The sequence below is a fragment of the Pelmatolapia mariae genome, linkage group LG16_19 (assembly GCF_036321145.2).
Source record: "Pelmatolapia mariae isolate MD_Pm_ZW linkage group LG16_19, Pm_UMD_F_2, whole genome shotgun sequence".
Classification (NCBI taxonomy): domain Eukaryota; kingdom Metazoa; phylum Chordata; class Actinopteri; order Cichliformes; family Cichlidae; genus Pelmatolapia; species Pelmatolapia mariae.
Window position 1 is genome coordinate 69,376,393 of NC_086241.1, and position 25,460 is coordinate 69,401,852.

Consider the following 25,460-nt stretch of genomic DNA (forward strand, 5'->3'; position numbering starts at 1 on the left):
TACCATCGCAGCCCACCGGGGGCCCACAGTGCATTAATTTAAATAAATGTAATCAACCTGGACGAGTGTCAGCAGATCCTTTCAGATCCTACCGAGGCTTCGCTCCGACCGATGTTCTTCATCAGGAACAGAGCTTTTGATTGGTCAGTGCCGTCCTGGGCTGAACGCTTCTCTGTAGCTTCTGCGCAGGTTAAATTCCCACAATCCTATTCTGTGTGAAACCAGAGAGCAGGAGCATAAATCCTGCATACATGGGGCATAAATCAGTTCTATTAAATATTATTTATATAGCGCTAAATGAACATCAGCTTTTATTCACGGAGGCTCAAACGAGAGACTATTCTCACCGATGGGCGGGGTTAGTGCTGATGACTCAAACTGCGATCTCGTCCTAATCCCAACAATACGAAGTTAAAAAGACCGAAGTTAATTAGCAGATAAAAAATAACTGTCCGTTATCTACATTCACTTATCCTAACATCAGCCTGTTTCACCTGGCTGAGTTCACCCAGGGTCTAACCTGTACGTTCAAGGGGCGGGGCTAGCAGCATCTGACCAATCAGAAACATGGATAAATGTGCTCACAGCAGAGCGGCTGATTTCACAAAGGAGGACCCGTGTGTGTGTGTATGTGTGTGTAAACACTGCTGTATTAATAAAGTTTAGCCTGTTTGAAGCCGACTGAGTGACAGAACAGACTGATTAATATCACAGCTCTGTCTCTACGATCGAGTGTTTCATTAATGTGTGAAAGACGGTCTCAGCTTTTATCCTCTGAGCTGCAGACTCGGTGGAGTTTAACGCTGAGAGGAAAGAATAAAACCTGTTTAAACGCTGACAGAACAAAAAACTGCGGAACAGCTCAGAGGGAGTGTGACGCTAATTTCCAGAGATCTGATTGGTCAGTTATTTCATACCTGATCTCTAATCTAGAAACTCCCCTACTCCTGGGCAACATCAGTTGCCATGATGATAAACCCTAATAAGAAGGATCCACCTTCACAGTACAGGAAACCCAGACTTAATCCTGGAAAAGGAGAAATCCTGCCTAATAGTGCAGACCTTAGGGTGACATTGTGACTCCGCCCCTCCGACCTGACGTGGATGCTGTGGGTTTGTAAAGGTGGACATAACAGAAACAGATAACTTATTTTTAGAACCGGGGGTCTGATGGCGCACACTCAAACGACAGCTTCCTGCTCCGTCCCGAATCTAACGCCACCAAGGTTTCCAAAATAAACTTCCGGTGTACTTCAGTCACACCTGAGAGCAGCGACTGAGACTGTAAACACATCAGGAAGGTGTTTACTGAGCTCAGGTGAGCTGGACGCTCATTTCTGTTACACTTCCATCCAATCAGGCTTCAGAGAAGTCGCCCCCTGCTGGATGTTAGACAGAGCGCAGGTCTGAGTTTGGCACCTGAGTTTGTTTAAAGCTGCTCTGTGATTGGAGGAGATGGTGGGGTCAATGTCACGGCTCCACTCAGAGGTCATCCAGCTGCAGCTCTGGCGGTACCGGGTCACCTGATCGTATCGGTAATTGGAGGGGATTCAGAATGCACGCGCATGCACACACCGGTCCTCCTCCAGAGGTGCAGCACCCCCTCCTCCTCCACCCCCCAGCCTCTGTATGCGCCGTCACAGTGCAGACAGAGGTTGTAAACATGGCGGCGGACGGGATGGTGCTCACCAACCACGACCATCAGACCCGCGTGGGGATCCTCACAGGTAAGGACACCGTGTCATCACATGCGCTAAAACGCCTCTGGGCAGCGTACCTGTGCGCCGTTTTGTGCCCGGCTGCCTGCGCACGTCGGTGTCACGATACGGGCTGTCTCCGCTGCAGAGCGGGCTAACGTTAGCCGCATGCTAACCGGTTTCCCCGAGAGCCGCGCGGCTGCTGGCGCACAGGTGCGCGTTTTGCGCTAAAGAGCGGGATTAACGTGTTTGTGTGTGACTGCGGATTAACGTGTGAGCACCGGCTGCACCTGTCAGCGACACTGCGGCGCTCAGAGGTGTTTTATTCGCCGCGAAGCGGCCAGGAGGAAGGAGAAGGGCCGGGGAACTCTTTCAAAATGCGAGGCGAGCTGTGCGTGCTGCAGTGAGAGTCTACCAGAAACCGTGCTTTTATTTTGGAGGTAACCCCGCGGTGTTCCGGTGTTAGTGGCCAGCTTGCAGGTGATATTTTGAGCAGTGTGCCGTTACGGAGCCGACATGAGCTGCATTATTCATGTCCCTCTGCGGGTCTGACGAGGGCCTCGGCTCACGGTGGGCTTTTTTAAGATAACCGGACCTCACGGCTGTTTAACGGCCGGGGTTTCACCCCGTTAGTGTCCGTTTAACGCAGTAATGAGCGTTTTTCCTCCTCACGCCATTTAGTTCAACATTAAACACGAACGCGCAGCGCGGCACCGAAGCTGTAGCTGATGTTCGCCCCGGAGTCGTGCCCGCGAGAGGACTGGGACCAGTGAACCCAGTTTGAGACACTGGACAGGGATGCTTAGCTAACCGAGGATAACATGGGCAGTCCACTGTGCGCCCAGCAGGGGGCGCTGTGGGAGGGCCCTCAGTGATTTCCACCGGTTTCCCACACAAAAACATGCTAGTTCCCACAAATCCAGAATCAGTACTGTGAACTAAAACAAATCAACTGTAATGATCAATATTTTATTCACTGTGACGCTGATTTTTGCCCATAAAACACTAGCATTCGGCTAACACGTGCTGATTGGTGAGTTTTAGAATAGGAGGTCCTCTCTCGATGGCGTTCTTTTCCAGGTGATACCTCCTGCAGGTGTTAGCGTCGTAGTTATGTGGTTGAAGTGTTTGAAGGTGATGCTAACTGCTGCTGGCTTCATGCCCCAAATCAAAATGGAGGATGTATTAAAGTGGCTTGTGGTGCTCACAAGAGGTACTTTACTGCATTAAAAATCCGTTAAAATGTCTAAAAATACAACTGTATGTATTGTTTCAATCCTTTCTAGTAAAAACATGCTAAAAATTTCCATGAGCATAATGTTTATGCCACGAAATGTACATTTTTGTTCTTCAGCTCCATCGAGCTCCATTCATCCAGGATGAGCTTGAGAGTGCCCTCTATGGAGCAGGAAGAGAACAGCTGCTCTTTCATCCACCGTGCTCGCAGTTCCTCGTTAGTGACTTTAACGAGCAGAGAGAACAAAGTTTGAACACACCAAATAACACAGACAACCAGAGCATGATACTGTATCATACACCATCTGTCTGTCGTAAGGTTTTACATGTCAGGACATCAGAAAAAATTTGGTGTTTAAAAATAAGAAAATACAACCTCAGATGAACAACACGTTGTACATTACAAAGAGACCAAATCCAGAAGTGGTGTAGCTCCTTCAGCAGCAGTGACCTGCAGTGATCGGTCTGTGCCATCACTGTGGACGCGCTTTGGTCATTGAGGTTTGCAGCATCCGTTCATGCACAGCTCTCTGAGCTCTGCAGCAGCTCTGTTCGTTCCTTTTTCAGCCGTTCTGTTGGATCTTTGTCCTGCTGATGACCCAGTTTGGTCCCAGCTTTATCTGTGGGACATCTGCACTCTGGTCTCGTCTCAGAGCACATCGTTCCTGTTTCTTTGAGCACTGCACGCTCTGATCTTGGGGTGAATTTGCTGCTGAATGTGGATCCACCCTGTTCTCTCCTACAGAAGCAGCGAGGGTGGAGGTTTCACACAGTTTCTGTATTTTGACCTATTTTCCCTTAAATGAATACTGACTAAGTTTAATATGTCACATTGTTTTTTTAAGGTTGTATTTAAATCATTTTAAACTAGCTAAGGACAAGATTTTAAACTAGCTTACTTTCCTACTTTCTTTTGACTGTTTCTGCTAATATTCGTAGGGGAGCACTGATCAAACGTTTCCCAGTCCGGATGCTGACACCTTGTATTTGAGTTCCTGACGTAAAATAAAGTAATAAATGACGAGAGGAGCATGATAAATAAAATAAAAAAAACAACCTATGTTTTGGCATTTCTCTTCTCGTTTACTGTTGCTCGTCAGATTGGAGCTGAGTGTGAGAGTCTTTCCTGCTGTTACGTACACAAACGGTTTCAAACCTGCGAAGCAAACCACTGAAATCATATTGAAAGCCAGACTGAGCTGTGAATCAGGTGAGGATACTCGGGTAGAGTCCAGGAATCAGAAAACAGCAGGAGGAAATTAACCAAACAACTGAAGTCGACTGACGTTGTCCCCCTTTGAAGTCCAAATCTGGATGAGGAAGATCAGGGCTTCCTGTCATGTGACGTGTGAACTCTTGGTCTATTCCTGGTTCCTTAGATGCGCTGCTCTTTGCCATTTCATTGTTTGTCTTGATCCGTTAACTCTGGACTTGCAGCGGCACTGAGCACGCCTGCAGGACGGCGTTCTTCTACAAGCTTCGTGGTTGTGAGCGAGGGTTTTTTGAATCTGCCGAGGTCTTCCCTGCCCACTCCTCAGAGTTATCGGACCACCGTTTCCTCCATCTTCCTCTGCAGCACTTCACCCTGAGTGGGTCCTTGAAGGCCCGTCCTTCAGCTCTGACGACACGGCCGCAACATTTCAGTCAGTAGATCTTCACATGGAGCTCTTCAGCTGTCCCTCAGACTTCATTGTGGTCATTGTTGGTCATGTGATCAGTGCAGGAGGTCTTCCCCATGGCTGTGGTTTTGTTTTGACGCTCTGCTGGAGACAACGAGGACCTGCAGGTCTTGTTTTGTCCTGCTGCTCTCAAAATGCAGTTGTTGAGTCTTGTTGGCACAGCGTTACCAGGTGTCCTTTGACTTTGTTGTTTCTGTCACTCTCATTTGTAAGTGCCATTTATTCTATTTTGTTCACACGGATGACGCTAACAACGACCTGTTCTGCTCACTTCCTGCTTTTTCATTTTGAGACTGGACGATGATATTTTGGTGTCTGTGTTCTTGTAACTTGTGGAGAATCTTCGATCCTCAAAAAAAACTCATCCTGTTTGTTTCCAGCTCCCTGTTTTTATCTTTGGACTCTGCTACAGCAACTTTGCATGATTTACAGTTGATAATAATCCTTCTTTATCTCACACTGAGCCTTGTGCAGCTCCTCGGTTCATCCATGTCTGAAATGAGCCGATTCAGCTCCTCCACCTTTAAGACAGCTTTGAGAACCTTCACAGACAATCAGAACAGTGGGGCTGCCACGATTACGTCGACTATCAAAATCGTTGACGACAAATTTAATAGTCAATGTGTCGTTTGAAGCTTTCTAAGATCGAGAAAGACGCAGGAATAAGTAGTAGGATTTGAGAGTGTAATAACGGACTGAAACAGAAGGTGGCAGCACTGCATGTACAAGGATGCCAGCTGTTGTTAAACCCCGAAGAAGAAGAAGCAGTCTCCGGTATCGTAGCTGTGTCCAAATTTACGGCCCGCATCCTTCGGAGGCCGCATTTGTAGGCCGATTACGTTACAGCGACGCGACGGAGACTTTCCAAATTCAAAGATTCCTCCAAATGCGCCCTGTCACTACCCGATCCGTACCGGAAACCCGATCGGTACCACGCATGCGCAAATCTTACGTCACTTCCTCTCTTTGCCAACATTGCTACAGTTAATGTATTTGAGTGACACGGTTAGCGCCCAGTTAGCTCCTAGCATTTCTCAACAGCTCTGCCTCCTTTTCGACTGCCTGGGACATTTAAACAATGGATAATCCGTTTACAAACAATATCACGCTTTTCTCCTCAACAGAGAGCGTTCCCCGATCGAACAACAGTGACGTAAAATAAAGAGAATGGCGCCAAATTACAGACTTAATAATACTGACTTAGTAATGTGTCACATGAAGATTCATCAGCCGGATTAAGTGTTTACTGACAGTGATAGCGGACATCATCATCACTATTTCAACAATCCTCTCCTCACAGACAAGCATAAACACTCGACTCAATAAATCAAATTTAACACACGTTTGTAATGATGCTACTTCAGTTTACAACACGGTTCATTCGCTCGGTCAGCAGGTGGCAGTATCCTCGTACACTGGGGAGTAAACTGCCGTTAAACGAAACAGAAGAAGAAAAAATCTGCACATGCGCGGTACGATCGGGTAGAACCGATTTGTACGGTCCGACTTTGCACATGCGCAGTAATGTGCAAAGCAGGATTCCTGATCCGTAACTATCGTTTTATTTTTCGTTTTTGTCTAAGGCTACGTTCACACTGCAGGCGAAAGCGCATCAAATCTGACTTTTCTGACCCTATGCGACCCATATCCGATCACGGTATGACAGTGTGAACGGCACAAATCCGATATTTTCAAATCCAATCTGGGTCACTTTCATATGTGGTACTGAATCCGATACATATCTGATGTTTTAGAAAGTGACTGCTGTTTGAACGGTCAGGTCGCATTAAATCCGTCTTTTACGTCACTGACACAAGACAGACGCCAATTATCAGCTCCGGAGAAGACATCACGAACGCTTCCTGTCCATCCAGCGTAGATGTCAGTGAAACTGTTGGGAAGACAGCGTTGGAGAAACGTGAACATTTTATTTGTCCTGTATAATCTGCAGATTCTGACAGAAATCTGCAGCTATCCTTTGAAGCACCGCTCCTCTAAAACAGCAATAAGGATCATTATTAGGTTATTTACATTATTATGTAAATAACAAAATAACTTAAAGCAAAAATTGGGAAACGTGAAGTCCGAAGTCTTTAAATTAAGGGCCATCAGTCAAACAATATTGTTTGCTCTGGGTCTAAACAGAGGGCGTTGTGTGTGACATCTTCTCTTGCGCATGCGGGCCGCTTTGAGCGTTCACACTAGAGCGCGTTTGCTGTCACATTTTATTTGTAGTGTGAACAAGCAGACAAAAAAATCGGATTTGATCAAAAAATCGGAATTGAGCATTAAGACCTGCAGTGTGAACGTAGCCTAAATTATCTTGAAATGTTTCATTATTGCAAACATTTTAAGAGATACCTATTATTCTTAACATCTTAACAGATACTCTGGTCGTGTCCAAATTCATGGGCTGCCTCCTCCTCAGGACGCATTTGTAGACCGATTACGTCACAGCGACGCGCCGAAGGCTGTCCAAATTCGTAGACTCCTCCGAATGCAGCCGACAAATGCGTCCTCCTTTTCCCCGAATTTGAAGGATGGGTCGGGTGTGTCCTTCGTGGCCCACCATATCCCAGAATTCATAGCGCGGCCCAGCCAAACTCCAGTTTTCAACAATGGCGGCCGCTACTAAGTTTTAAAATTACTCTTATTAACCTTTCTGGTTCACAAAATAAACTTTTAACATATTTTCAGGCTAGAATGTAGCTGTGTAAACTTCAAATATCTGCTCGATTTATCAAGATATCACATATTTTCAAAAGTGCTTCGACGTTTTCGGAGACGTCTGTTACCCACCAGCTAGATAGCTAGCCGAGAGCTCGAGGGTCACTGAAGCCGCCGAGAACGGCACAACTCCCGGCACATCATTTTCAGATCATCGCGGACTTTCGCTACTCAGGTTAAACGTAATATATAAGTCACTTAGACAACCTAAAAATGTTATTGTTGGGCTTTTTTCAGTGTTTTATTTGTTAGTGAGTAAATCGGTTTGGCTGAGATTAAAGTTATTAGATTAGATTAAATGAAACTTTGTTAATCCCCCTGGTGGTTTTTACACAGCTGAATAAACGTCAAGCAGAAAACTCATTAAACAGAAGTATGAGGTGGTCGAGAATTTGCACCAGTGTCCTGTTATGTTTTAGATAGCAAGGAGCAGACGGCCGAGTTTATTAAACTCCACCGAGACAGCGGTGACGCTAATCAGAAGGCTAGACCGTCCAATTTCACAGCCGTTTACTTCCGGCCTACCCGACCTTCTGAGGACCCGGCCTTCGCGGTCTACGTGGGCCGGGTCCTCAGAAGGTCGGGTAGGAGGATGCAGCCCATGAATTTGGACACGACCTGTGACCTGTAACTATCGTAAAATGCTTTGACTGGAAGTAGACACCGTTCGCACATGCGTGGTACCGATCGGGTTTCCGGTACGGATTGGGTAGTGACAACACGGTTAGCGCCCAGTTAGCTCCTAGCATTTCTCGACAGCTCTGCCTCCTTTTCGACTGCCCAGGACATTTAAACAATGGATAATCCGTTTACAAACAATATCACGCTTCTCTCCTCAGCAGAGAGCGTCCCCCGATCGAACAACAGCACCGTAAAATAAAGAGAATGGCGCCTAATTACAGACTTAATAATACTGACTTAGTAATGTGTCACGTGAAGATTCATCAGCCGGATTAAGTGTTTACTGACAGTGATAGCGGACATCATCATCACTATTCCAACAATCCTCTCCACACAGACAATCATAAACACACTCGACTATCACTAAATCAAATTTAACACACGTTTGTAATGACGCTACTTTAGTTTACAATAGGGTTCATTCACTCGGTCAGCAGGTGGCAGTATCCTCGTACACTGGGGAGTAAACTGCCTTAAATGAAACAGAAGAAGAAGAAAAAATCTGCACATGCGCGGTACGGATCGGGGATTCCTGATCCGTAAATATCTTTTTATTTTTCGTTTTTGTCTACATTATATTGAAATGTTTCATTGTTGCAAACATTTTAAGAGATACTTATTATTGTTAACATCTTAACAGATACTCTGACCTGTAACTGTCGTAAAATGCTTCGAGTGGAAGTAGTGGCCTTTTGCACATGCGTGGTACCGATCGGGTTTCCACTACGGATCGGGTAGTGACACGCCCTTTATTTCCCCAGATTTGAAGGATGGATCGGGCGTACAACCTTCGTGGCCCACCATATCCCAGAATTCATAGCGTGGCTCAGCCAATTCCAGTTTCTAACAATGGCGGCAGCTAGTTAGTTTTAATATTACTCTTATTATTCTTTCTGGGTCACAAAACAAACTTTTAACATATTTTCAGGCGAGAATGTAGCTGTGTAAACATCAAATATCTGCTCGGTTTATCAAGACACCACATATTTTCAAAAGCACTCCGACGTTTTCGGAGACGTCTGTTACCCACCAGCTTGATAGCTAGCCGGGGGCAAGGCTCACTAGAGCCGGTGAGAACACCGGACTCCCGGCTTCATCATTTTCAGATCACCGCGGTCTTTCGCTACTCAGGTTAAACATGATATATAAGTCACTTAGACAACCTAAAAATGTTATTGTTTGCCTTTTTTCAGTGGTTTATTTGTTCCTGAGTAAATCGTTTTGGCTGAGATTAAAGTGATTAGATTAGATTAGATTAAGTAAGACTTTATTAATCCCCCGGGTGGTTTTCACACAGCTGAATAAACGTCAGACAGAAAACTGATTATCAGAAGTGTGAGATGCTCGAGAATATACTCCGGTGTCCTGTTATATATTAGATAGCAAGGAGCAGACGGCTGAGTTTATTAAACTTCACCGAAACAATCTGCAAATTTCATTAAAAGTTTAATAAACTATCATCTTGTCTTTATTTTTAGTTAGCACATACCTTAAACACTTAAAGCTGTAAGCTAATGATAGTTATATAAGAGCAGATGCTGCTGGTGCAATAAGCTGTACGTTTTACGTCCAATGGATGATGATCTGATTAGTCGACTAATTGCAAAAATAATTGGTGACTAGTCGACTATCAAAATAATCGTTTGTGGCAGCCCTAGTTCTCAGTCATCCAGGTCACCGTAATCTAAGGAGCTTGGAAAGAAAAGCGTCTGGACTTCTTTAAGTAGCTTGAAGACGTTTCACCTCTCATCCGAGAAGCTTCTTCAGAACTGAAGAAGCACCTTAAAGAAGTCCAGACGCTTTTCTTTCCAATATCCTTGGACCTTTGTTCTGATTGGCTGCCTCTCACAAACAGAGGGTTTATAAAACCGGTAGGCGGGGCTTCCGCAGCTGAGATGACCATACAAGGGCATCCCCTATTTGTGACATCATGCAGGTCCAGCCTGAGAGTTCAGAGCAGCCTGAGCTTTGGGCTCACAGCGTTCACACTCTGAGCTCAGTGTTAGAAACCTGCAGCACTGGAACACGAGACATGTGACAGGAAGTGAGGAGGAGCTGTGTGTGTGTTTGTGTGTGTGTGTGTGTGTGTGTGTGTGTGTGTGTGTGTGTGTGTGTGTGTGTGTGTGTGTGTGAAACCGTGCTGAGCTGTTCTTCCTCTGCAGTGAGCGACAGCTGCTTCAAGAACCTGGCTGAGGACCGCAGCGGCGTGAACCTGAAGGACCTGGTCCACGACCCCTCGCTGTGAGTCCTCATCAGCAGATCTGCAGCATGCACGTACACACACGAGCAGCATGACAGTAACTGTCATTGTGTCACTTCCTGCAGACTAGGAGGAGTCATCGCGGCCTACAAGATCGTTCCAGATGAGATCGACGAGATCAAGGTAATCCCAAAAACAGAAGTCCTTTTTTAATATCTCTGTTTGTGCCGCTAAAGGGAAAAGATTGAACGCTTTTTCACAGACGTTTGTCTGTCAGTGGGCAGGGTCCTCGTGTAAGTGAGGTCGTCCGCGGCTCTCGTCCAGTCAGACGGCGGTAAACTGGTTTAAACCCACTGAGCATCATAAATACACGTTAAGGATTTGGATTGAAACAAATTTGAAATCAGTAAAAATTCTGAGTTGTGATTATTTCTAATCGTGTACTGACATCTGCTCCACACGCACGAGCAACATGGCCTCTGTCTTTATGCATCACTGTGTCCACGTGATCGCCACCGCCGCCATTTCAGACTGACACGTTTGGCCGTGATTTCGGCTGCTCGGCGTTGGTGCTTTTATTTTGGCGGTGACGAGCTGTGTGTGTTTGCAGGAAACTCTGCTGGAGTGGTGCGACGAACAGGAGCTGAACCTCATCCTCACGACCGGAGGGACCGGCTTTGCTCCGAGAGATGTTACTCCTGAGGTACAGGAGGTTCAGAGGCGCGGCTCGACGGCAGACCGCCGTGTTCTAACTCGCTGTGGTTTGTCGTTTTCTAGGCCACCAGGGAGGTGATCGAGCGAGAGGCTCCGGGAATGGCTCTGGCCATGCTGATGGGATCTCTCAACGTCACGCCACTGGGCATGCTGTCCAGGTGAGCGCTCTCACTGCTCATTGACCAGTCACTGTAACGTGGCGTGCGTTTATCTTTGTAAATTCACATCTGGATCTGGAATGTTTTGGGAAACTGTCTGAATTTAATGCGGCAGCACGTCTGCCGAGCTGCATCGCTTTAACCCTCTGAGGTGATCAGCAGGTGTATCAGAGGGTGATGTCACGGCTGTACTCGGGTCAGTTACGGAGCTCCGTGAGGTTCGTTCACCGTCTGCTTGGATAAGAAGCAGACTGTGGCAGATGTTCCTCCTGAACCTCCAGATGTGCTCCAGCATTAATGGTGCCTTCACAGTTATTCCTGTCACGTGACCATCTTGAACTCTCGGCCTCTCTGGGAGGATCTTCTTACAGCCAATCACGTCTCTGATTCACCTGGTTAGGTGCTGTCAGTCACATTGAACGTGTCACTTCCTGTTTCTTCTGTGCCGTGTCCTCTCCTCTGCAGGCCTGTTTGTGGTATTCGTGGCAAAACTCTGATCATCAACCTTCCAGGAAGCAAGAAAGGCTCTCAGGTATGAGTCTGACTTTACTCTGCTCAGTCTGCACCGTGTGGATCTTTGCACTGAACTCGCCGGGTATGTCGTAAGACGTGACGATCCAGTCAGGTGGAGCTCAGCGCTTGTGTTTTTTACCGTTAAAGTAGGAAGAGTTGAACTGCGTCGTTACAAAACTACAGATGTTGGATTACAGACCTCTGTGGGCGTCTCCAACCTTCTCCCTGACCAGCTCAGTCTGAGTGCGTTCAAGCAACGTCCTGAAATGATGTCGAGCAGCTTTTAAAAGTACAACAGGGTCTAAAAATATAAAGTTTGAGCGTCTAAACCACCAAACGTGTGAGATCCACAGCTCAGAGTCAGGAGGACGGCGTGTCTGAGCTCAGACTCTGTGCACCAGTGAAACCAGTACACCTGTCACACATCACTGCAGTCCAGTTCACATGCATCTGTAAAGTGTGGGAGCTCATGGACTTCTGTGTGTCCCTAATGCCCACTCGCTCCGTGTTGCCGGCAGTGAGTCGGACTGTTTACAGACAGGATTTGTAGGCGGAGCCAGGTGGTGCAGGGTCTCACCTTTGTGCTCTCGAGATCTGGTGGTTCTGTTCAGGTGGCCTCCAGCTCACACAGGAGCGGTTTGCGGCGGGGATGAGAAAGCCAAAAAATGGCGGGGTGCCCACCCCGAGTTTGGAAAACTCAGAATGGCTGAAAGGAGCAGCTCGCCCTTCGGTGGCTGGCCTCTCCCTTACAGATGGAGGGAGAAGTTCAGACTTTTGATATGTGCTCAGAGTAGAGCTGCTGCTCCTCCACATCCAAGTTCAGATGGTTGGACATCTGTCCAGGACGCCTCCTGGACGTCCTCTGGCTGAGGAGGCTTGGGGCAGACCCAGGACAGGCTTGGTGCAGGAGGTGGCTGGGTTTGGGATGGGGGAGTCTGGGCTTCTGTCCTTGGACTACTCCGCGCGACTACTGTTCGTGTAAATGATCCACTGTGTGCGCAGCGTCTGCCGTGAGCGTTTGACGCCATGACGACGATGACAATGATGATGAAACTTTGATTTTTCAGGAGTGTTTTCAGTTCATTCTGCCCGCTCTGCCTCACGCCATCGACCTGCTGCGCGAGGCCACAGTCCGGGTGAAATCCACGCACGCCGCCCTGGAGCAGCTGCCTTCCCCCTCCCCTCTGCAGGCCAACACGTACGCCAACACACACACCAACACACACACCATGGAGCGCGGGACCCAGTGTGAGGAGGAGGACGACGAAGAGGAGGACCGGAGGAGAGGTCGGCACGCGCACAACCACCACCATCATCACCACCACCACCAGCACGGCTCCTCCCACATCACCGCAGCCGCCATCGCTGCCAAGGTAAGCGGCGCGCAGGCCGCACGTAGAGCGGCGGCGGTGCTGGAAGCTGCCAGATGAAAGTTTAATGATCAGTGTGGGGAAAGTGGGTCACTGCAGCAGCTGCTGCAGGACGCATAGAAATCACCGGGAAGTGAGCGCTCCGCGGGCAGGACGGAAGACAGGAGGCCCGCCTCCCGGTAGCGGAATGACATTTACAAAACGCTTCCTACTCAGGGTCCCGCGGGTCATTACAGGCTCTGCCCACGGGGCATTGCTCTGCAGGTTCTTATAACCGCAGAAGAAATGAGCACCAAGGAAACTCGTTTTTCAATCCGTCGTCACGTTCAGATCCACAGGTCACGTGACAGAGCGTCACGTGACCTGTGTCTGATGCTGTCGAGAGGTTTAGATGAAACTGGTCATTATGGCTCCTTTATAAAAGGAATAACTTGTCAGGTTTTAACACTGAAGCCTCATTATGGTTTATTAGAGAGAAGACGACAGGATGTGATGACGTGAGGACAGTTTTGGTTCATCGATACGCGTGTAAACATTTTAACTCGAGCATGACCTCCATCGTGTAAGGGTTTACCCGATGCAGGGATGTCGTCAGGTGTGGACTAACTGTTGGCTTTAGTGCTGTTAGTTTGTAGCGTTCCTCTTAAAGCCACGCCCCCACAGTGACCGCGCACAGCTCCCGTCGTATCAGTTAATTTACAGAATGAATCCGTGTGTGTGAGCTCAGGTTTGAGCTGTGACGTGTGGAAAGTTTCACTTCATCCCATTTCATGTCCTTCACCTGTGTGTGTGTGTGTGTGTGTGTGTGTGTGTGTGTGTGTGTGTGTGTGTGTGTGTGTGTGTCCATCAGATGAGCCATGCTGTGCTCATGGCTAAAGGGAGTCCCTACCTGCCTGGCCACACCCCTGTCCCTCCCACTCATTTCACCTGCTCCTCTGCCCATGACCATCAGGTGAGACTCCACACATGCACCTGTCCTCTCCTCTCATTGGTCAGTTCATTGTGTCAGTCACCATTCTTCATCAGCTCCTGCCTGAACTAGCTTCAAGATTATCTGATGCCGCCTTTTTTTTAAGGTGGACCTATTATGAGTTCCCTTTTTCGTTCTACCTATGATACTTATGCTGGTAGTAAAAATAAATCAGAAAGTATTCAGAGTATGAAAGTAAAACTTTGCATGACTTCAGTTATAAAAAGAACAGCTGATTGTGAGGGGGTCAGGGGTTATGGATTAAGTGTTCAGCTTTGCAGCTTTAGGTTCCAATAAAACAACTGAAGGAAATTATTGGACTAGCATTATGTGTGTGTGTGTGTGTGTGTGTGTGTGTGTGTGTGTGTGTGTGTGTGTGTGTGTAGATCCCGGACTCGATCATTTCTCGAGGTGTTCAGGTGCTTCCACGAGATTCGGCCTCTTTAAGCTCCACCCCCTCCGAGTCACCCCGGGCGACACAGGCAACTTCCCGCCTTTCCACCGCCTCGTGCCCGACACCCAAGGTACAAACAAACCTTCACACATGCACACAGACAGCACCGCTAAGAGCTCGGCAACAAAAAACGCCATTCTGCATGAAACACCAGCTTTCCTGTTTGTGCTGTGTAACGGTCATAGAGCATGCCCAGTACATGTACGCTGATTGCTGATCGAAGCCCTTTATCAAACAATGACAAGCACTTCCTGCATGATGAGAGCTTTTAATTACTTTCTTTATTTCCTAACTTCCTCCGTTCACTTCATAGAACCAGAAAAATCACATTTGATTTCCTGGCATATAAAGCTCCAGCTTCAGGGCTGAGCCAATTTATGGTGAATAACAAACTCGGTGTGTTCGATTTTATTGGAGCAGAAAAACGAGTATTCACAGTTAGACTTGGTTTACGTGCCATTTTTCAAATATCAAATACTTTCTTATTGCCAGTATCAGAACAGATTACCATGTAATTTAAAAAACACGCTAAGAAAAGTTTCTTCCTGTTTGTCCCGTGGCGTTCCCTAAGGTGCTATCCTGGGTCCTCCATTATTCCTTATATACTTGTTTTCTTGTATATGTTTCCATTTTTTTTTCGTTGTTGTTGTTGTTGTTTTTTTAATCACTAGTATTTGAACTGATTGTAACATTATTGAATCAATTACATATTCCCCAGCTTTCTGGTCACCTCTAACATGTTATTTAAATGAGCGCCACTAACTAATGTTAGCTTACAAATAATTACCAAACGAACATCTCTCAAATACAAACCCTTCACACAGGGTTTAGATAAAGACTCTAGACAGCGAGTTAAGGTTAGCCAGCTACATGCTAAGTTGACTATGAAGTAGTTTGTGTGTGTTAGCAGCTAAGTTTATATTAGCTACCATTAGCCAAAAACCTGCCAATGCAATGAATAAAAAGCTGTGTAAAATGAAACCCTAAATGCAAACTGATCTGGGAGCTTTATTGGTTATTTTCATGTTTCTTTGTCAGTGAATATTACAAGCTAATCCTTACTAGATTCATGCACTGTAGCTAAGTCATAGCTTGTTGGCTAACTTTGTCTGAATTATACCTGAAATGAATTAAATGCTAGGTGGCTAGCTTCCCAAAATCATTTACCTGTTAAGTGAACCATTATTATAATTTACATTTTATATAAAAATATGATTTTTGTCAAAAATTAAATGATGTAACCGTTTAAATAGATAGCGAACTAGCCTAGAGCAGGCTTGGTTAGCTAGCTGGCTGTAACTTAGCAGACATTTATAACATCCAGGTCAGGTGTAGTGTGTGTTTGCTGCTCAGTCAGCTGTTGGACAAACATACATGACGTACAGACCATACAACAGAGAAACATGACAAAGTTGGAGTCTGTGCATGACTCGGCATATTGTAGATGCTAACGTGTTCTGAGCAACAGCTGGTTTCTGAGGTTTTATGCCTCACGCTTTTAATTTTAACTTGTGAAACAAACTCCCCCCCCCCCCCCCATGGTAACTGTCAGTAACCATCGGTAACCATCATCACAGCGTCACTAGACTGTTACAGATGAGTATCTTTAGGTCAGATTTGAACATCAGTGTCATTCCAGGTGTAAGCAGTGATCGTCCTGATTGAAGCTCTCGTTATGTGCATGAACTTTATTCAGGAAGTCTCGGGACGTGTGCTGTCTGTTGAATGGGAGTGAATGGGACTGTGATGGTTGGAAACACTCAGATCTATTGAAATGTCTTCAGTTGTGGTACATTTAAAAAATAAATGGGCTAAAAATGTAGCATCAAATTATGCTTAAATCATTTCTGCAAAGCAGCCAATGATCAACCTTATTTAACTTTGCTTTTACTAAGAAGACGCCGGCTTTCTGACCTCTGGTTTTAATTTGCTGTTAACATCAGCTAGGAGAGCAGAATTAAAGCTCTGGCTTATATCTGCTGTTTATTCAACGCTCAGACTGATCTGATGAGTAAAATTAACCCGACTCGCTCTCTCGGTGCTCCTGAAATGCTTGAATGTTGCATCCAGAGTCATTGTTTATGTTTCCACATCCTGTGAATGAGACGCATGAAAAGAAAATTATTCTTTAAGATGATTTCAATCACAATAATCTGTTTCTCTGCAGGTTCAGTCACGATGTGGCAGCAATGAGAACATTCTGAGAGCCAGTGAGTTGAGTGTGTGTTTCGTTTACCTTTAAAGCTCGAAAAAATAGTTTGCAGGTGTTTACAGGTGTGTGTGTGTGTGTGTGTGTGTGTGTGTGTGTGTGTGTGTGTGTACGCACTCATAGGCCACAGCGCAGTTGACATCAGTAAAGTGGCGCGCCGTCATCGCATGTCGCCGTTCCCGCTGACATCCATGGACAAAGCCTTCATCACTGTTCTCGAGATGACGCCTATTTTGGGAATTGAAGTCATTAACTACAGAGGTGAGTGTGTGTGTGTGTGTGTGTGTGTGTGCTGCTAATTAACTGTAACACAGGCGTATCGAGCCCTGCACGCCCACGTGTCCACTAACTGCTCCACCACAGAGCTGATGCTGCTGTGGTGATGGCATCTGATGGGAGATGGTAGTATTATAAAAAGTATTCCAGCACCTGCACACGCTGTTTGAACCATGAATGTGTAAAATGTTGCTCCACCTGTTTAAGTTACGGAGGTTTTGGACCTGAAAGTCAATCCAGGTTGACGTGAGTCTGATCGGCCTCCCCGCTGTCGGTCAGCTCATCCGGTCAGGACCGTAGCCGCCCTCCTCCGTCGTTCCTCCACAGGCCGCGAGAATCGCTCCTCCCACAGTGTTCAGATTGTAGTGAAACGATGAATTTGTCCTGGATGAGCCTCTGAGAAAGTCTTCTCTCTCTGCAGATGGTTTGGGTCGAGTTCTCGCTCAGGACATCTATGCCAAAGACAACCTTCCTCCGTTCCCCGCCTCCGTTAAAGACGGCTACGCTGTGCGAGGTGAGACTGTCGGCACCGCCTCAAACATCTGCGTTGTTTTACCTTTTATCTGTTGAACTGAAAGCTGTAACCGACTCATGTTTGACTCGTAGCTGCCGATGGCCCGGGAGATCGCTTCATCATGGGGGAATCGCAGGCTGGACAGCAGGTCGGCTCTCACACAGCAGCTTTGTGCATAACCATCATCTGTCAACCAGATTCTGTGGGAGACGCTGCTAACCTCAGCGTTATCTATGAGTGGGCTCATGGTACACACACCATGATTGGTGCAGCGCGAGCCATGCTCGGACTGTTTAAGTTCACGTATGTGCAGAATGTAGATCAGGATCAGATTGATGCACATCACCGAGTTCATATCAGCACTGAAGGCAGACGAGGGTCTTTAGAGCCACACGTGTCACAGAGCAGGAAGTCCTGGGAGTCGACCTCTGCAGCCAAACGCTGGCGTAATAACAGCTGCAGTTCCTCTAACGTCCACTTGAGGCTCCAGAATTTAGAAAACTTGCAGAAAGTCGTGATCTTCTCCTGATTACTGTGAATTTCAACCTTGACTAAAAGCCTTATTACCTGATGATGTCATCGCTCTGTAACCTGTGCTTCTTGTGTTTTCAGCCCACCCACACAGTGATGCCAGGTCAGGTGATGAGGGTGACGACCGGCGCTCCGATTCCCTGCGGAGCTGACGCCGTGGTCCAAGTAGAAGACACGGAGCTGCTGAGGGAGTCTGAGGATGTAAGAACACCAGGATGAAGGTCGATGGCGCTGTGCGTGTGCCTGCTGGCTTTACTTCCTGTTCGTCTGTTACAGGGCACCGAGGAGCTGGAGGTGAGGATCATGGTCCAGGCCCGGCCCGGACAGGACATCAGGTGAGAGAGGAACGCTTCTCAGGTCATGGATGTCAAACGGGTGAAGGAGCAGCGTAGACAATTTGGTGCTTTTGTGTCCACGCAGGCCAATCGGTCACGACATCAGGCGAGGGGAGTGCGTACTGGCTAAAGGCACGCACATGGGCCCGTCTGAGATCGGCCTGCTCGCCACGGTGGGAGTGACCGAGGTCAGCGTGCACAAGTTCCCCGTGGTGGCCGTCATGTCCACCGGGAACGAGCTGCTGAACCCGGAGGATGACCTCCACCCGGGGAAGATCAGAGACTCCAACCGCTCCACTCTCCTCGCCACCATCCAGGAGCACGGATACCCGACCATCAACCTCGGCATCGTCGGAGACAAGTGAGCGCGTTTCCCCGCCTGTCGCTCCAGTCTGATTATTTCCTGTTGTGACATCATAAAAAAGCTCCAGGAGGGTTTGGTAACCCCCACCCTCCAGCACGGTTTAATCTTTCATCCACCGTCTGAGGTCCACAGGTCCCTCAGTGGAGGTCCACAGGTCCCTCAGTGGGACATCTGAAATCTTCCACTCAAGTCCGACCTCAGTCTGTATCCTGAACTTCCTGTGACGCCCGTGTGTCCTCTCTCTGCAGCCCTGACGACCTGCTGTCAGCTCTGCACGAGGGAATCAGCCGTGCTGATGTCATCATCACCTCAGGGGGTGTGTCCATGGGAGAGAAGGTACAGTAACTTCAGTAACTTAACTAACTTCAGGCCACGCCCACCTGCTGAGAGTCTCAGCTGCAGTACCAACTGCACGTTCGCTCAGGAAGTGAAGCAGGACTGGGCGGACTTCTTCGCCGCTGCTACAGGAAGTGTGTCTCTCTGTGGAGTGAGACCGCAGAGAGAGCCGAACGTGAAGGCGGAGCTGACGATTTACCTTCTTTCATCAGCTCTGACCGCGAGCTGTCACTCCTACTCGAGCTGAGGGCCAGGTGAGGCAGCGGGTGGGTGTGGCCTAAAGTATCTCAGTGTAAAGCTCACTGATGGAGTGACGCACTGAGCAGATATTCTGATCGTCAGTGTGCAGGAAACCTGACTGTGTGTGTGTGTCTGTGATCAGGACTACCTGAAACAGGTGCTGGATATCGACCTGCACGCGCAGATTCACTTTGGCCGAGTCTTCATGAAGCCAGGGTAAGACGGGAGCCGAGACTTCCTGCTTTAGTCCCAGAACTTGGGCACAGAGCAGCTCATTTGACCTTCATCCACAGTCACACCTGTGTGAAATACCTGAGAGCTTAAAGGTTCAGGCGGCTGTTAATGAGCCTCACCTGTGGCTGCACTGTTAGTCTGGTCACTGAAGTCACAAATGTTTCTTCTGATAGCTGAAGGAGTTCCTCACTGCAGGTACTCGCAGTACTGCAGATACTCGCAGTACTGCAGGTACTCGCAGTACTGCAGGTACTCGCAGTACTGCAGGTACTCGCAGTACTGCAGGTACTCGCAGTACTGCAGGTACACCTGACGGCTGTTACCTAAGTCTCTGCCTCTGCTCACGCTGCTCTGTGTTTCTGTCCCTCAGTCTTCCCACTACCTTTGCCACAGTCGACATCGACGGGACACGAAAGCTCATCTTCGCCCTGCCAGGTAACATAATAACCCTGCTGTGTAATTCACCTGCCTTTGAAGCGTCCTCGGGTCGTCCCCACAGACGTCTGTGATCAGTGTCACGATTCCTGATTGTGGATCCCAAAGCGAAGCAGGAAGCTTGAGAGCGTCCTGAGCCCAGACTTTAACCTCCTGGAGACCAGAAAGCTTCAGCGCAGGCTGAACGTCAGCAGCCTCCACAGAGACGGGCTGAGAATTAGCAGTTACTTCATGTACTTCACAGTACAATCATGTACTGTGAAGTACATGAAGTAAGGAGGAAAAGAAATGAATACAAATCAACAGATGACGCAGAAACTCTTTCCAGAGTTCTGCAGCCATGTTTCATATTCGTTACAGGCAGATACGTGCATCTTAAAATAACTCCTCACAGTAAGCTCCATAAATGTTCCAGCAGCGCCTCATCGACACCAGTAACTCCAACCGACCACCGTCACGTTCATGACATCATTCAGAGGCTGTTCGTAAATGCGCCACAACATGTTATCGAGCTTCTGCACCATCATCACACGTGGTCTGTTTATTGTTTCCAAGGTAACCCAGTGTCCGCTGTGGTGACGTGTAACCTGTTTGTGATTCCTGCTCTGAGGAAGATGCAAGGCATTCTGGATCCTCGACCTACAATCATCAAAGCGAGGGTAACACACACACACACTCTGAGGTCATGCTGTAACCCTGCCTGCAGGCGAAGGTGAACCGACGATAAATACATAAAATAATAGCATGACGGTAAAAAGAGCGCGTGAGTGTTTGATGCATCACTCGGGTTACATAACACAGTTATTGTTGTAGTAACAATGATACTAACAGCAGCGTTTGATGAAAGTCTGCTGATCCTACTGTTTCTGTTCTCTTCAGCTCTCCTGTGACGTTAAGCTGGACCCCCGGCCTGAGTACCACCGCTGTATTCTCACCTGGCATCACCAGGAGCCGCTGCCCTGGGCTCAGAGCACAGGTGAGTGCACACACAAACGGTGATGGTGTGTATCGTCAGTCATTGGTGTCTAAGCGCTGCTTACTGTTTCCTCCTCGCCGCGGTAAACTCTGGCCTTGTTGTCCACACGACTAACTTTATTGTTCACATCATGGAACCGTCATCAAGATGCTGCACACGTTCATACAGCATCGCGTCGTTCAGCTTCCTCACTGCACTTGGCCCAAATGAGCCGGTATGCTCGTGTCCTGTAGCGCCGCCCTCAGAGCTTTACATCAGCTCATCCAATCAGGTTTGTCGTCCAGCGGCCGCTGTGACGGTGCTGAGCGGTTTGTCTGCTCTGAGTCCAGCTCACGGATACTCGCTCCAAAGTCTCTGAACCTCCCAACGAGGACTCCTCTCCAACCGGCTTTCTTGGAGACGGAATTGACGTTTTCTCCTAAATTCCCAGATACCCGAGGCTTCCGCAGAGCGTCCAGTGACGCGCCCGTCGCAGGCCCGTCCGTCAGCGCTGGCTCTGTGGTCGACATCAGTCAGCTGATTTATGTCAGAGGCATTGTAAACGAGCCTCTTAAATGTTGATCTAACCGCTGCCTCGGTCAGTGTCCTGTCAGACATCTCACTTGGGTAACGCGACTGACCACGCCCCTCCTACCTGCAGGTAACCAGGTGTCCAGCAGGCTGATGTCCATGCGCAGCGCCAACGGCCTGCTGATGCTGCCCCCTAAAACAGAGCAGTACGTGGAGCTGCACAAGGGAGAGGTCGTGGACGTCATGGTCATCGGACGGCTATGATGCAGGTACGGCGGCTCCACGGACGCACTGAGCACGTGCGAAGCGTGCGCTTTCTGTTAACACTTCTTTTTCTCTCCAGACTGAAACGTCACTCGCTACCGATTACCATGGCAACGCCAGGACTTCTTGTCTGCACAGGAAACAGCCGGGGTGGGGGGCGGGAAGCGGTGCATGTCTACCTGGTCGCCATTAGCTGTGATGTCATATGCAACAGCCAATCGGAGCCAGCGCAGGCTGAGTCCTCATTGGTCTGCTCTGAGGAGATCACTGTATTTCAAAGGAGAAAAAAAATGTGAAAAAATATACGAAATATGAGATTTATTCTGTAATATTATTATTATCCTGATGATAATGATTATTAATATTCTTAATTAATATTCTATTTATTATTATTATCATGGTTCTGACTGAATATCATCATCTTAGTAGTATTCATGCCCTCTTCTCTCCTCTTCATTTGCTTTGTGCGTTTTTCCCGGGTAGATTAGAGACATAGAGACCCTCCTCCTCCTTTTTCTACCCTTGCTCTGCTCTGGCGTCCTCTCTCCTGCTATAGAAACTTCCTGCCGTTTCACTACGTCTCCTCCTGGATCACACAGACTCCAACATCAGCAAAACACGGCTGATGAAGACGTCCTCTGAGTGAAGCTGCTCACGTTGTTTGTGCCACTGAATATTTTCTGCCAAACAACGAAAAAGAAAAGAGAACAAACTGCAGGCGTCCTCTGGTGTTCCTTTTTTACCTTTCTGCAGATTTAACCCTCTCAAACATCTGGCGACATCTCAGCGAAGCCATGAAATCGTCCTCGGTGGGTCAGTGGCTCGTCTTTGGGGCGCCGAGCGATTTCTCCGCTCCGATATAAACGCGATAAAGACGGCTCTGATCGCGGTCGTATCAAAGCTGCGCCACGCTGGCGGTTCAGTCCAACCCTGCGTTCAAGTGGTGTTCGACCAGAGTGTGACGTTTATGTTAAGGAAGCTCCAGAACCTCTGGGCTCACCTGGAGTGACGGGCGCGATTACATGATTAATCCACATTTGTGTCTGGAGCTCTGGGTGTGGGATTTGTCCTTTCACTCGCTCTGATCAGGCTGTCCAATCGGGAGTCTTTATTCAGATTTTTACCCACGACCGCACGTGCAGGAACCAACCGCTTTGGCGAGTTCGGAGAACAGACGTGATTCCCGGTTTTCCCATCTGCTTGCATCACTTGAAGGCAGGGTGTCACATTCAGGTGCTTGTAACTACACCACGTGTATTTTTGCCATGACGGTGTTAAGGTGCTCGTTATGGTCGGTTCGAGGCTGTAAATCAAAACGTCATCTGACCGCCGTTCTCTCCGCGTACTGTATGAGCGTGCAGAAACCCTCCTTTGATAGTTCGCCCACTACAAACACAGAAGCATCCGAGCTGCTGGCCGTAGATCCTGCTGATAAATGTTTACCGGTTACCAACAACCAGAAGCGTCCTGTAAGATCTGAGAGCCCCAACGCAAACCGCCCGCTTCCTCTCATCCTTCCCGTTGAACCAGTTTTCCTGCAGCGCGGTGTGTGACGTGTAATCGAGAACCAGCTCATATTTACCCAAATTTCCCAAAGTCCATGTTGGTGGTAAAATGGGAACACGGTTCTTCCTGCTTTGACCCGTTTTCCACCGATGTGGTACCAGGGTGCTACTTCATCAGATGTTAACCAATAAAAAGTGCCCCAAAACCACTGGCACCTCAAAATCAGCGGTCCCAAAGCGCCCGTTTCCATTTCTGATGCTTGGCGTTCCGGCCTGTGAGACTGAGTCTGGTCTGCTGCATCCACACCAACAGCTCTGCTTTGGAAATCAGGTGGACAACTCATCCTGTTACGACCTTTTTCCAACAACTCAGTGCCGCTGCCTCACCCAGACCCGGGTCCTTTCCGGGTTGTCCCGTAGTTGGATTCATGGATCGATGGTGGGAGTGGGAACTTCACAAAATTTCTCTTCTTACTACAGACGTTACCCCGGCTTGTGCTACCTAATGTTCTGGCGCTGCGTTTGTGGGAAAAAGGATCTGATTCTTCCTGTTGGGACTTCTTTTCCACTGGTGTGGTACTGCTGCTAAATCTAGAATCAGGTTATTGACTTTGCACTGAAATGACAGTTTCCCAAACATTGTAGGATGGTTGGACTCAGAGAGGTTACCAATGATTGGCCGAGGCAGCTCACAGCGGTGCTTGGTTCTCAGCCTGTTCTGGGAGAGAACCTAGGCAGAACCAGCTCTGTAACTTCTTCCTGTGAGGCTCTTCACCTCGACTCCCAAAACCGACCAAGAGCCGGCACCACGTCAGTGGAAAACCTGAGTTAAATATGATCAACCAAACCCACAGGTCAAAGGTCAGGCGCTGCATTCAGGTCATACTGGAGTAACTGCTCTGCCTGATTTTAACGGTACTGACACGGCGTCCTGAATGCAGCGTGGCTCATTGTCCTGAGCTCTGACCCATCCCTCTTTCCCCTCCTTCTTGTCACACCTGCATGCCCATAAAAAAAGGGGGCGTGTCTTTCTCTTTGGGCAGGTGTGATTCCAGGCGTGAGAGTGGGGTGCAGCACCTGGGCGGGGCTTCTGATCTGACTAAACGTGACACTGATGCTCTGGTGCCAACACTGTTTAAGTCCTCTGGCTTGGTTTCCAGAAACTTCCCAGTTACCTCAAATGCACCATATATATACAGCATATGTGAGTGGCTCGTGCTGCGTCCGTGTCACACGGGAATGGCGTGATGATGTTTGGCTGTTTGTTCAAAGAAATTCCTAAAATAGTAAATAAGAGCATTTCCTCGCTTGCCGTTCGGCAGCTCGCGTTTACGGCGGCTCACTTACGACTCAAACGCAGCATCAGCGCGTGTCCTGCCGCCTGCCCAAGGAGGACCAATCAAACCCAGATAGATCCATCAGCGCGAGCAGAAGCAGGTTGTTGACAAACTGCCTTTGTACCGAGTGATTCGTAACACTGGGCTGAACTCAGTGTCACACTGCACACACTATAAACTATGACCAGCACTTGTAATGAAGCAATGACACAGCATTCTACTACTACTGTATAAATATGATGAAGAGGATGTTTTTCTGTAATATTATTGAACCTGAAGATGAATTAATAAAAATAATCCTGATTATTCTGTAACTGCTGTTTGGCTCGCTCGCTTCATTCATAACAGCACTCGTCTGAGAGCGCGTCACGCTGTCAGGGACGGTAAACGTCACATCCTGTCAGTGTGAAGAGCTTTAACTGCACATTTAATCCCTCAGATAATTTAATCTGAGAGAAAAGCGCTGTTTTTCTATATGATAACGCAATGCTGGTGTAGGAAATGAAAGACCTCTGTCAGGTGTAGACTTAAAGAAAAAGCTCTGGTTGCTCATTTCCCAGATTCTCAGTAATTATAAATAAAGTTTTGTAGTAAATTATGAAGAAATGTGAACTTTTAAGATAAACCATTATTAGTCCCACATGTATGAAATTTGTTTTTTTCAGAACATTAAAAATGTTATTATGATGAAATATATTATGTGTGATGAAATATTTAAAAATAAGAATTTTTCTTAGATTCTTTTTCCACAATATTACCTTTTTTATAAATAATGAGTACTTCAGGCTTCCATTCTCATGTTTAAAGGCAGGTAGGAACCATCCAGCAGGAACCTTTTGTTGCTGCGCTTGTTGCTCTCCTCACCTGAACATTCGTCACATTTTTCTCTCAAATATAAATTTTTATTCGTGTTTTGAGTTTAATAAAATTGTTGATTTTAATAGCTGAATATTAAGCTTAGTTTTAGCCTCATGTTGAACGTGTTTATTTTTTTA

General features: G+C 47.6%; 1 protein-coding gene across 3 annotated transcripts; it reads left to right on the forward strand.

Moving 5' to 3' along the window:
* The first annotated feature begins 1,120 nt into the window (after positions 1-1,120).
* On the forward strand, positions 1,121-24,779 carry gphna (gephyrin a). Of its 3 annotated transcripts, XM_063496821.1 has the most exons (23): positions 1,121-1,727; positions 10,183-10,261; positions 10,346-10,403; positions 10,831-10,923; positions 10,998-11,092; positions 11,558-11,624; positions 12,673-12,978; positions 13,826-13,927; positions 14,332-14,469; positions 16,567-16,609; positions 16,732-16,869; positions 17,306-17,398; positions 17,491-17,546; positions 18,011-18,130; positions 18,206-18,264; positions 18,350-18,625; positions 18,877-18,964; positions 19,347-19,420; positions 19,809-19,873; positions 20,429-20,532; positions 20,753-20,849; positions 21,490-21,628; positions 21,703-24,779. In XM_063496821.1, exons 1-22 carry the CDS (start codon positions 1,556-1,558, stop codon positions 21,621-21,623), a joined length of 2,457 nt encoding a protein of 818 aa, XP_063352891.1. In that variant the 5' UTR covers positions 1,121-1,555; the 3' UTR covers positions 21,624-21,628; positions 21,703-24,779. The 3 variants fall into 3 exon arrangements, with proteins under 3 accessions (XP_063352891.1, XP_063352893.1, XP_063352892.1); XM_063496822.1 differs by lacking the exon at positions 13,826-13,927 and having other exon boundaries at positions 1,130-1,727; XM_063496823.1 differs by lacking the exons at positions 13,826-13,927; positions 14,332-14,469 and having other exon boundaries at positions 1,126-1,727.
* Positions 24,780-25,460: the final 681 nt, after the last annotated feature.